General features: G+C 49.5%; 1 protein-coding gene across 8 annotated transcripts in view; it reads right to left on the bottom strand.

Moving 5' to 3' along the window:
- CSTF2 (cleavage stimulation factor subunit 2) overlaps positions 1-13,481 on the bottom strand; it is a 321,862-nt gene that overhangs the window by 238,157 nt on the left and 70,224 nt on the right. For all 8 annotated transcript variants that reach the window (XM_086964627.1, XM_086964628.1, XM_086964620.1 and 5 more), the window contains exon 2: positions 10,093-10,171. In XM_086964627.1, coding sequence (XP_086820753.1) covers positions 10,093-10,171 — 79 coding nt within the window. The remainder of the gene's footprint in view (positions 1-10,092; positions 10,172-13,481) is intronic.

Genomic DNA, 13,481 nt, shown 5'->3' with positions numbered 1-13,481 from the left:
GGCAGCTGGCTGCAGGACACCGGGATTTTGCTGTAGTCAGTGGAGGTCGGGACCGGCCGGTAGGGCTGGGGCCCAAGTCAGTTGGTGTCCTCATCTTCTTCTTCTTCAGCACGGCTCTTCCGTCCTTTTTCTTGTTTCTTCTTGTCTGAGGAGGCAAGGTTCAGGATTGCCCCATGATACTAAATTTAGGGGCGTTAGAGGTCGGGACCAATGGGTCCCTTCCTTGGCGTGGGGACACCCCCTATCATGCCACCCTCCAGTGGGAGGGGTCATGAGCCTCACTCTGGTTGGCTGGGTCACACCATCTGCAAGATGGCGGGGACTGAGAGTTGTACTTCACCTCACCTACACCACCTGAAGGGTGGTGTTGGCGAAGGTAGCACACCCATCCTCAACTTGGTTTTCCAGCCGATTCTCCTGGCCAAAGTGGGGATCAGAACTGGTGGGGGGCAGTTGTTAGGAGCAGCAAATAGCTGGGGTCTCACAAAGAGGACAAGCCTTTGAAGCTTCCTATTCGTGGACCCTGCCCATTCTGGAGGAGAGGCTTGGCACCTCGTCCAAGGGTGTGCTTTGTTTCAGGACCCCGAGAGCGGCAGGCTCTCGACCCAGGGGTCTAGAAACCTATCCGGTGGTGGCAGCTGGCGAGCAGCCACTATGCCAGGACACCAAACTTAGGTCATTTTTCAGGGGGCATTACTAAGAGGCCCTCTGAGTGCATTTTTCATTAAATCCCAAAATGGCATCAATGTGGGTTTTATGGGCTGAGAGGTTTGATGCAAAACTTCCCAGTTTTCAGTAAAGCCATTATGGTGCTGTGAGTTTGTGATGACAAACTCCCATACCTTATACTCTTTATGGCATTACTGCACTTACAATGTCTAAGAATTGACTTAGACACTGTAGGGGTACAGGGCTCATGCACTTGTACCCTCACCACTGGTATAGTGCACTCAGCTAGAGGGGTGGATTACCTATGCCAGGGCAGTACGCTTGGCACACTGAGATGTGTGCCATGTCGACTCTTCACTTTGTCTGCACAAAACGACGCAGCCTGCAATGGCAGTGTGTGTATGTAATGGTACAGGGCCTCTAAGGGTGGCACAATAAGTGCTGCAGCCCTTCCCTGGTCACAGTAACCTTGGTACCTACGGTACCTTTTCCAAGGGGCTTACATGTGGCCAGAGAGGTGCCAATTGGGTTTTGTTTAGGGAAAGAACATAAGCCCTAGTTAGCTGGTTGGCATGAACCCCGGGCACACTCTGTCAAAGTATATCAACATTCGGCAAAACGTGGGGGGCAACCATGCAAAAAGGGGCACTTTCCTACAGATGGGCCATCATGCCAGGATGGGAGGGGGAGGAACTGTTGCCTTCCTCAGTTACAAAGAAGTTGCCTCAACATACTCACAAATACATTAATACCAGTCTTTTGTCACCCTAGACCTCTTGGAGCCTGGGCAGGGAGGAATGAAATACCAGAACCATCTGTAAGGGGAGGGTACTCCTGAAGTTTTTTCCACTTCAAAGTTGGAACCAGGTATAAAAAATAAACCCACCCTTCAGTTCAATCCTGAACTGCGAAGTAAAGGTCTGCCACGTACTTCAGAGGATGGCCTTGCTGCTTCCAGAGGACTGCATTACTGGTTGAACTCAGGACTACCAGAGTGATTCCAAGGGTTGATCGGCTGGTTGGCCTGTTCTGAGCTACAGGGACACAAAGCTTCAACTAGTTGAACCCGGCACCTGGACCCTGCCTAAAGTTAGCCCTACACTCCAAGGGGTGCCCACTCATGACTGGACCATTGGAAGTGGTGATAGAGGTGTCTACCCAGCCTGAACCCAAAAGTTGGAACTTAGAGAATTTCCACCCAAAAGGAGATGGGAACCTATTTGCTTGCCAATCCAACCAACTGGTCAGCTTGATTTCGTGGCAGCTCCTGACAAGTTCTTCTCGCAGCAAATGCGGTTCAGTGGCCCCTCGCACAAGGAATGTCCGGCCTCATGGAGCTCTCATCGACGAAACCTCAAAGGAGATTTTGGACTTCCAAATAAGTGACAAAGTCGGAATGTAGAAATCTTCCCCACAACTTCATCCAGGGGCTCCCTGGCAATGACACCTCCGCCTCAGACACCACCGGCTATCTTGCCCTGTTAAACTTTACCTTCTCAGACATTTTTCTACAAAATTTCTTCTAATTCCAAAGGTAAGCAGAGACCGGGCCCAATCCACCTCGTGTAGCCGAGCGAGGCGCCATCCGTCGGCCATAACTTTAGAATTTTGCCTGGTCTTGCAAGACTAGGATGTCCACGGTTGGACCTTTGATCATTTGGGTGCTGGGTTTACTAAAAACTTTTACAAATAACTTCATTCGACTCATTAGCTTTTTGTTGTTTTGATGTCACATTTATTTCATTTTTCTAAAATGGTGTGGGATTTTTCTTGTGCTGTGTTTTAACCGTTACTTTTTGAGTCCTACATAAGCACTTTACACATTGTCTCAAAAGAAGTTAGAATTAATTTACAGGCAATCTACCACAGGGGGCAAAAGTAAATTCAGGCGGTAGAGATGGCATGGACCAAAGGAAGCACGTGCTTCGAGGCTTAGTAGGCCACTAGTCAAAGGAAAGTACATGAAGCATAGCCCATTTCGGAGATAGGGTAGAACAGATTCAGGGCTATCGGCTGGATAAGGTGCTCCTGCATAGTCAAAACTACAAAAGAGGCCTGCACTCTCCGCCGCTTTGACCATCTCACCGCCTCAGCCATGTGTCGGGGCATTGCCGGACCCTGAATGAAAAATCCCCATCCCCACCCACAATCCCTCCTCCCTCCCCAGTGTTGGTAGCTTATTCACACATACACAGTCAACTGAATGGATAACACTCACACTTGAAATAAATGAAGGGCTCGCACCGTAGGCGGGCAAACCGCAGATGGCAATCCTTTAGAGAGAAAGCGAACTAGGGGGCCCCAGCGAAACGTGAAGTTTCGAAAGTCGCCCATAAAGATATCAGCCATGCGTTCCATGCTCAACAACTTCCATAGTCTTGCATGCCACAATGAAAGCGCTGGGGCTGCAGTCTTCTTCCAAGCCGCCGCGAGGGTCAGTTTGGCCGCTCCAATACAGAGCCAAAGTATCTTTTTGTCTGCCCTAGTTTGGTGTTCAAGATTTGGATCCCGAAGGCCCAGCAAAATATGTGCCATAGAATCCTCAAACGGGTAGCCCAGAATCTCCTTAATATGGGACAGTATCTCCTCCCAATAGGGACGGATGACAGGGCAGTCCCACCAGATGTGCCTGACGTCTCATAGCAGGCCGCAGCCCCTCCAACATCTATCAGAGGAGTCCGGAAAAATCCGACTCAACTTAGCTGGATATAAGTACCAGTCCATCATCGTTTTAAGATGGGCCTCCCTAAGATCCATCGAATGATTGTGTTTTGCTATATCATGCCACAGGTGGGACCACTCATCCTCCGAAATATCCCGTCCAAGGAGATCCTCCCAAAGTGACATGTATCGCGGTCTAGGGAAGATGGACGTAGAAAGCAGGAGGCTATAGAGGAAGGAAATGACACCACGCACGGTGGAAGTCTTAGAAAGGAAGGTTTCGAAGGGGGTAGGCGGTCTGGTGGCTGCATCTCTGACCGAGGGGGACAGCGCCCAATGGAGCAATTGGGTATTGCGAAACCGCTCTGCCCGTTGGATCTCGTAATCCCGCATACAATTGTCAAAAATGGGCGGGGCATAGCCATGGAACAAGTGCGTGAGAGCTAGGCAGCCCCCCTCCCTCCAGGCATCAAAGGGAACTTCACGTGCAGCAGGCGGAAAGGCAGGATTGAAGTGTATAGGCGTAAAATGGGACGGGAATGACGTCCAACGCTCATCACCAAAGACCGAGCCCCATACTTTCAAAGCAGTGCCGGTGGGAGTACTAATGTAAGCGTTCAGGGGCCTATCACATTTGGGCTTTCATATCGTTCTCCCCACTACACTCCTATCCATGTGTAACCAATGTTTCTCCGAGGTAGGCTGGGACCACTCCACCAATACCCGTAGTTGTGCCGCCTTGTAGTATAACTATGTCGGGAAGGCCTACCCCTCCCTCCTTCCTAGGGCGTAGGAGAATTTTAAAAACGAAAAACGAGCGCGACCCCCCCTGCCAGATAAAGCGGTGAATCAGTGTTTTGATACGACGGAAGAAGTCCCTCTCAAGAACAATGGGAAGCGCCTAGAAGAGATATAAGAGCTTATGGAGAAGGGTCATTTTGAGCGCATGAATCCGCCCTAGCCAAGATATGTACAGTGGCCACCAACGGGCAAGGTCCCACTGCACGCTCTGCAATAGGGGAGGGAAGTTAGCAGAGTTCAGCTTCCCAATCGTGGGAGTCAGACGGATCCCCAGGTACACTATGGAGGAGAGGGTCCACGGCAGAGGTGTGAGTGGCCGGAGGTGGTCCATCTCTGCCGAAGAGAGCGTGAGGTTGAGAACATAGGATTTATCGTGGTTAATCTTAAAGCCCGCCACTTCCCCAAAACGCGACCGAGCGTCCTGAATGTGGGGAAGTGAGTGAGCGGGATCCGAAAGGGACAACAGGACGTCATCGGCGAACAGGGTGATCTTGTGTTGTTCCCCGGTGAAGGGCAGTCCCTAAACATCCGGGTTTTCCCGCACAGCAAGTGCCAGGGGCTCGATGCTCAAAGCAAAAAGCAGGGGGGAAAGGGGGCAGTCGTGCCTGGTAGCCCGTGAATGCGGAAAGAACGCCGACAGATGTCCGTTAACCGTTACTCTAGACCGGGGGCTGCTATAGTTCGCTTTGAGCATCTCCAGGAATTTGGCTGGGAAGCCAAACGCCGTCAAAGTTTGGAATAAGAAGCCCCAATCCACCCGGTCAAAGGCCTTCTCGGCGTCAAGGCCTACGAGGACCGCTGGAGTCTTGAACTTGTTGGCCTTCTCTATTAGATGAATCACTCTCCTGGTGTTATCATGAGTTTGGCACCCTTTAATGAACCCAGATTGGTCCGGGTGAATGAGTGCTGGCATCAAATCCTGGAGTCTGTTAGCGATGATGGAGGAATACAACTTGGCATCCACGTTAAGGAGGGCTATCGGTCTATACGAGGAACACTTAGATGGGTCCTTCCCTGGTTTGGGCATGATCGATATGATAGCCTCTGCCATGGAACCCGAAGTCATGCCTGTCTTCGCCATGGTTTTAAAAAGTTGCACCAAAAATTCAGCCAATTCAGAGGCAAAGGTTTGGTAGAAGAGAGCTGTAAATCCATCCGCTCCCGGAGCTTTATGGGGCTGCAGAGCTTTAATGGAAGTCAATACCTTCTCACTCCGCAGACACCCGAGGGAGCGGGAGTGCGTCCAAGTATTCTCTTTGTCTCCCAGGGTCAAGAGCCTCGCCCGAGTACAGTGCTGCATAGAATTCACCGAAGAGGCCAGCCTTGGCCTCATCACTATGTATTAAGGTCCCTGCCACGTCTCGGATCCCCCCCACGTAGTCTCTCTCTCTCTTCTCTCGAAGTTGGAGGGCCAGGTGTTTCCCTACCTTGTTCCCCTGTGAGAAAGAGAGGCGTCGCAATTTCAGCAAGGTAAATTCCGCTCTGTTATTATAATGAGCCTTGAGTTTGCCCCTGACAGCCGTCAGTGGTCTCAGCGTCTGTCTGGAAGGGTTTTGTTTATGCGCCAGCTCAACAGCAGAGAGCTCTCTCTCCAGCTCCTCCCGTTCCGTCCTTCTCAGCTTAAGGGCGGCATTAAGTGCCAAACAGCTGCTCCGAATCGATGCCTTGAATGCGTCCCATCGAACAAAAATAGAGGTGTCGTTCTCGTGATTAAAGTCAAAAAATTCGCGAATAGCCTTCCGTTACTGCCTTGCAGGATGGGTCATCCCGGACTAGGGAGGCCGGAAAATACCACTTGCGTTGAACATTGCTTCCTGTCACCCAGTGTAAGCAAGTTGTAAGCAAGCTATGATCAGAGACAGACAGGGGGAATATCCTGGCGTCGCGCAGGTGCCCCCGAAGGGATTGACTCAGAAAAATGTGGTCTACGCGAGAATAAGAATGATGAACATGGGAGAAGAAAGTAAAGTCCCTAGACTGGGGGTGGAGAAAGCGCCAACTGTCTTTAAGGCCCATGCCCCCTATCCTCTGCTCTGTCTCGGCGGAGAAAAGTCCAGCGTTGGATCTCTGGTGATGAGAGCTGTCCAATTCTTTATGCCATACCAGATTAAAATCCCCCATCCCTACCAAGGCCCCCTCGACGAAGTCCTCAACAATCCACAGCAGGCCCTGCACAAACCCATTTTGCCCCGCATTGGGAGCATATAGGACCAGAAACGTGCTCAGCTTGCCAAGGAGCATACCCATAACCATGAGCAGTGGCCCTCCTTGTCGCCACGCACTCCCATGGGTTGGAAGTGTAAGGCAGAGCGGAAAAGAAGGGCCACTCCCCTATGTTTCGTGGGGGCTGAGGACCTACAAATAATGGGAAATTGCTTATGCCTAAGGCGAGTTTCATCCTTCCATGCCATGTGGGTTTCCTGAAGGCCCACCACGTCTAGCTGATGGTCAAGGATATACTTCCACACCTTCTGGCGTTTCTGGGGAGAGCTCAAACCCTTTACATTCCAAGTACCTAATGTGACAGGCATCATGGAATTAGAACCCCACCCCGCTCAACAGTCAGTATCATTTCGCAGACCTCCCCCTCTCCAGCCAGGACCAGTGCCCCTCAACCTTCCCTCCACAGTAAGTGTAAGCAGTGCCCAATAGCTTAGGCCCAAGTCTGCACCACGTTATGCAATAACCAATCCCCATCCCACACCTCCCCTCCAGGCCACTCATCTCAGCCCATCTATAATCTTCCACACACCACGACTCATGCACACAAGACCCTCTGCTACCACCACTACCCTCCCACACCCTCCCCCCACCCCATTTCCCTCTCTCCCCCCCAAACTGTTAGAAAGAAAAAAACAACTAAAGGCATCGCAAAGGGGTCATCCACCAATGACCGTAAGGGTCGGGGTGGCGAGAGCAGGCAGTGTCCACCGAAAACACATGTCTGGGGTGACGCACCAGAGAGTCAGAGGTCATTTGTGGTACCTGGCAGAAATGTGTCCCTCCGGCTTCCCCGAAGCTCCATCCTGGGGCATCATGCCGCCGAAGAGGTGTCAGTTCGTTCCGGCTCCGTCACCAGTGCAACCGAGGCCACTGCCGTTCCCCTCTCGTGCAGGCGAGCCGATAGGTCCGGCCCCCCCGCTGCTGCAGACCCACCCACTCTCTGCCAGGGCAGGGAGCACGATCAACGCCTCTATGGGGAGCCTCCCTCCCATGAAGTCGGGGTGGCGTCGTCTAGGCCAAGTAGCTCCCTGGCTGCTGATAAAGATATGACCTGGACAAGTCTGTTCTGCCAACGAAAGATGAGGCGAAAAGGGTGGCCCCAGGAGTAGGCCATATTCTGATCTCGTAGGAATGTGGTCACAGGGCGGAAGTCTCTCAGTTTCTGCAGTGTCGAAGCAGCCAGGTCTTGAAAAAGTAGTGGACGGTGGTCACGAAACTGCAGAGGATTAATTCCTCGTGCCTTCCTAAGTATGCGCTCCTTCAGCTGGAAGTCTTGGACACAGACAAATATGTCAGGGGGTGGAGCTCTCTGGCCCCGCGGCAAACCCACACGGTGGACCCTGTCAATACGAATTTCTTTGAGGTCCTCTTCCGCCAAAATCTGTAGGAAAAGGGCTTACACATATCCTCGCAGGTCCCCCCCTTCTCCTTCCCAGGGCACCGCTCTGATCCTGATATTGTTTCTGCGAGACCTGTTTTCTAAGTCCTCGGCATGGGCCTGGAGGTCCAGATTCTGCTCTGTTAGTCTAAGCACGTCCTGTTGGAGCTGGTGCACATCTCCCGCTAGCCCCGGGTCATGTTCCTCCAAGGTCGCCACTCGTTCTCCTATGCCGTCCACATCCCTCCTCACCTCACGCAGGTCCGACGCCAATTGGGAGCGGAGCTCCGAGATGTCCTCCTTGATGGCTGTAAAGAGCTCCATCATAAAGGCCTTGGTGGCGGGCGTGTCATCGTCTCCTCGCGGGGACGACTTGCTGGTTCCAGGGGATGATGCAGGCAGCGGGCCCTTCGGCAGGCCATCCTTGCCCGGTTTGTCCTTACGGAGTCTGTTCGCCATACCTCCAACCCAGAGGCCCACCCGGATACCGGAGAGCAAGCCTGAACACCCCCTACACAGTCCACGCCCGGGGTGCCAAGCAGGCGTCTCCAATCAAGTCGCTGCAGCACCGCCTGTACCTCCGAAGACCGGTAGCCTGTAGCTCCTGGTGAGTACTCAATCCGTCGCGCTCAACGCTGGATCCTGGATTCTTAAGGCCTGTGTTCGCCGCCACTGAAAGCCCCACTGATTGCAGGTCCGTCGTGCTGCAGAGCCGGGCCTCCACCGCCCGCCACTCCGAGCTACACCTCCAGATATGGGTGGCCACTCTGGGTAGGGGGCTCTCAATGGGACTACAGGTCGGTCGGCCGCAGTTGCCGCATCTCCCCCCGGGCAGGTAGTGGAAGTTCTGGCCCCCCAGAAACAGTCCAGGCCTCAGCACCAGGGCAGCACTATGCCAGATGGCAGTCGCTCCACTCTCCCGTCAGCGGCCGATCTTCCACTGACCGACCTTCCTCCTGCTAGGCTCGGCCTCGAGGGTGCCCTGCAAGCTCACAGATCGCCGCTGCAATCGGGGACTCCTCGGGGACTCCTCGTAGTTCTCCAAGTTTCTCCAGGCACAGGGCTCCCGAAATGCATACTAGGCTGATCTCGGCGCCGGACCTGGAGGCGCGGGAGGACCGCGAATCATGGCAGGGCGCCCGGCTCGGGCAGGCCCGAAAGCACCAGCCTCGATTAGCGGGCGCCGGCCCGATCACCGGGCGCGGCGCCACACCAGGGGTCCGCGAGAGCCAGCTCCGGTCGAAGCGCGGGCCGCCTCACATCAGGGGGCCCCAAGCTGTCCGCGTGCAGTTGCCGGCAGACCGCACCCACCTGTCTCAGTCGGGTCGGGCGTGGGAGTCAGGATCTGCTCATTCGGGCAGAAGCAACGGAGGCCGCAAAGCCAGGCCCCGATTCGCTCCTCCGCGGATCGCCAATTATCTCGCTCCGGGAGGCAGAAAAGTGACACCACTCGCTCCCCTCAGGCCACGGGTAACAGCAGGCTCAGGATCGATCGAGCTCAATGTTGGCCCCAGGAAGCTGCTTCTCAATGCTGGGCAAAACGTGGCGCCGGCGGGACACAACAGTACGTCTCACTCCGTTGCCATCTTGGCCACGTCCCCAACGTCCTGAAACTTAAGGTTAACACTCACCAGTAACTACACTACTATCCTGCATTGTAAAATCAAGAATCAAAATCAAGACATTCTGACACAACCGCAATACATCCATCACTTCAGCACATTCTCAGTCCTTCCTACGATCAACCTCTGTTCATACACACTCACACAATCAAAGGACATAATGACCGACTTAGCAATGAAATCTAGGACATAGATTAATGGAAATCTTGTGCTGAAAGAGTAACATTTTATTAAAGAAGATGGATATATTTTTATAAGTGAAATTTAAACCTACGATTACTTTATGAGTATCTCTTTTACAAATATCAAGTAGGAGTGCATCAGAAAAGTAACACCTCTGAACAAAGTACTTACTTTTAAAATCAATTATGTTTGAATTTCTAAGCCTTTACCATAACATGACTGACTATCCCCTATAAAAATACACTTCAACAACCACGGATTATCTTTTCGGATACTGAAAGACATATTAGCTACTGTGGTACTACTCGAAGCTTGAAGAGATGCTGGAAATAAAAGTTTCCAAAAGAACACAATAAAGTTCCAACAATTTAGTGGCATGCACAGGAGAAAGGAAATTACCAAGAGCAGGTAAACTAGAAGAGATTTATGTCCTCTGTAATTGGAAAGAACAAATGAGAAGAGCACCACACAGACGAAAAAACTCACTATTTGAATAATATCTCTGGAACGGGCTGCAAAAGTCAATTTACAGAAATACATTAACAAAACTCTTACCTAAAACTGACAACAGGCCCAACTTCAGAGAAAATGTCTTTCAGCTGTTCTTCTGTCGCTTCATATGGGATATTTCCGACTGAAAGAGAGCCCAGTTATACACAGAATTAGTCTCGCCATACATAAAGCATGCAAGTGCCTGCCCCAATTACAAAGCAAGCTAAGGGACAAAATGACAACAATTAAGTTGGACAAAGTGATTTAATGACTAGAGTAATCTATTAAAGCTCAAAATAATTCTCAAAGGCATTTTAGAGTTCGTACGGTAGTGCTCTAGTAGTACTCTTCTGTTCTTATATGCCTTTGTGAATAGCCCCCAAAATACCTAAAATGCGAATAGTCATATGTAAGTTATACAAACAGAAAAGTGTCCTCTTTGAATTCAGTTAAAATGCAGTTGTACGTTTCACGGCCGATTCACAAATGAAAGTAAGAGCATGGAAAAAGAGTACTCCCCGACTACTATTTCAAATGCTCATACAAGCTTTTTTTTTTTTTAAATCAGCCCTTGCTAATCATATATTCTGAACTAAATCGAGTACACCTGCCGCAAATAGAAGTCGCCACGCCTTACCCCGCATCAGAGACTTTGTTCTGCTGCTTTACTAAAGGATTATGAAAAATTAATCTTAAGTTGTGCCTTTTGTACATTATGATTTGCCTTTTTGCAGCTTTAAACTGCAAGTTAGTTAACTGTCTGCAGGCTTAACAAATGAGACCTGGAACCTCTGTGCCTCCACCTCTGAACAGCACCCTCCCTGGTGGACTTCAGAAAGAAACTCAAGACCTGACTTATCCCCGGAGACTTGACATCCTCAACGCCCAGATACCCTTAGTGGTAACAGTGCTGTAGTTTACAAATGCGGACTGAATGCTGATTGATTAATCAGCTCACTGTGGGAAAGAATCACTAGCATTTCCACTCAAGTATTTTGACAAAACATATCCGACAGCCACCCATTCAAAGTTATTTTCCCCTTAAACAGTAAGCAAAATCTGCATACACCCATTCTCAATATTGCATTTATAAAGAATTTCTTTAATAGATGAATAGATTGTGGCTTGGATACTTCCATTTCCAAGTCACATGGGCATTTGCTGAAATCTAATAGTACCTCTGATCAATTGATAATATTTGATTCCATACAATGCATCTCGGCTCCCTTTTGCATCAATCAGTGAATGGCTTACTTTTTCTTTCTTTGAAAGTTATTCATCCTTTAATTTTAGACAAGGTACATTATTTTAGCATACCTGTAATAGGACACTTAATAACTTGCTTTAACCAAGATAATAATTATATTTATCCTGCCATTAAGAGTAACCTTTTGACCATGAAGCACAATAGGTACTATGTCTCAAACAAATGTTCACAACAAGGATGTACAGAACAATCAAATATACTGGACACTACCGGAAACAAGCATGGACTGGTTTTGCATCCACTATTAACGTAAAAACCCAAATTTAATGTATGGTGAACCTTTAATCTAAAATAAGGTTAGGAACTTGTTAGAAAGATCACCTTTAACTGTTTGTGAAAGACCTTGTAAGCCATACTAAACAAGCAATGGTCTTGTCTTTGTTAAAGTTAGAGCTATTGGCATTGGTCATGACATTATTTTTGTTTTTAAAACATACAAATAAATGGCATTGTCATTTACAATGCCAATAGCTTAATCTCTCGCAAATGCGAGACCTATTGCATTTGCACCCTCACACCCACACACAGAGCCACACCCACAAAGCCACACACAAACACACAGAGCAATGAAATAGGTTTCACATTAGGAAAGTTAGAACTATTGGTATTATAAAGGACAATTTTTTTATTTGTGTGTTGGTTTTGAAAATAGCTAAATTAATAGCTTTGTCATTTACAATGCCAATAGTTATAACTTTTGCAAATGACACCTATAGCATTTGTAATGCAATATGTGTTGTATTTACGTGACTTAGATGTATTGATATTACAAATACTTAAATAAAAGTTATTGTAATTTATAATGGCAATAGTTTAAACTTTTGTAAATAACTTTTGTAAAGATTATGTTCAGTGTATTTTATTGTGACGAAATCCAAGAACAGAAGTGAAATATTAACATCTTTTTGTGACATTTGTAACAAAGCTTGAAACATGGAGAGAACATATTTGAACCATTTGTTGTTGAATTGTTGCACAGATGGATGCTGTGGTGGCGCTGTATGATGTTGTGGTGGCGACGCGTGATGCTGTGGCATTCAGTGATGCTGAGGTAGCGCATAGTGATGTTGTGGAGCCCCCGATTGATGCTGTGGTGGTGCTGAGTGAGGCTGTGGTGATGCGATAGAGTGAGGGCGATAGATAGAGGGAGGGTGATAGATAAAGGGAGGGCAATAGATAGATAGAGTGAGGGCGATAGATAGACTGAGGGCAATAGATTGGTTGCGGTTGTGTGTGTGTGATGTGTGTGGGGTGATGTGTGTGTGGGGTGTGTGTGTGTGTGTGTGGGGTGTGTGTGTGTGGGGGGGGGAGGCTGTGTGTGGGTTTGTGTGGGGGGTTGTGTGTGGGTTTGTGTGTGGGGGGGGTTGTGTGTGGGGGGGGTTGTGTGTGTGTGGGGTTGTGTGTGTGGGGGACTGAGTGCAGTATCATTCTCAAACGGTGCACACCTGATTGAGAGTTAATTCCATGTCATTGGCGACCTCAAGTGCTGAGTTCTCATATAACCACAGTGCATTCTGGGAGTCGTAGTCCAGCAAAATCTAACATTAAACAACTGGGCCACAGCTGTGTGTATCAATAATTTGTAGAACGAAAATCTGGACTGAAATATTGGGTCTTTGTGCATTTTCAGCGGCATATTGAAGCTCCCAGGAGGGTGAACGCGAGAGTCCCTGGCGGATGATACCAATGAAGTCCAGGGAGTGGAATCATTTTAGGAGAGGGAGGAAGGCGTGGAAGGCACGTTCCACCCTCCTGCGTATGGGGACCATGTGGACATTTTGTAGAATGAAGCGATTCCAGTCCGGCCCTGCCTCTGGCACCTGGACATGCCACTGGTTGTAGGGCTGCAGGAGGAAAGGGTTCTCTCACCTGTCAGGAAGAGCTCGGCTATCTCCCTGTATTCAGACATTTATTTACCCGTGCCCGGTGACATGTCTTCCTGTATCCAGGCAGCTCGTGCCTGGCGGGAGCGGAGGCATTATTACCCACAGAACTCTACACAATCAACCTCTAGGCACACGGATCATTACTGCTTGCTGTAAAGTCAGGGCATTGCCGTCAGTGATAACAAGTGAAGATCCTGTAATGGCATCACTGTACATTATGCACACCGCAATGTCATCAGTGTCCAAGCTGCACACTTGTAACTTCATCATACTGTGCACTTGTAATGCCATCATAGTCC

The sequence above is a fragment of the Lissotriton vulgaris genome, chromosome 4_1 (assembly GCF_964263255.1).
Source record: "Lissotriton vulgaris chromosome 4_1, aLisVul1.2, whole genome shotgun sequence".
NCBI lineage: Eukaryota > Metazoa > Chordata > Amphibia > Caudata > Salamandridae > Lissotriton > Lissotriton vulgaris.
The sequence above is the reverse complement of the archived record's forward strand: the minus strand, read 5'-3'. Positions and strand labels throughout refer to the sequence as shown.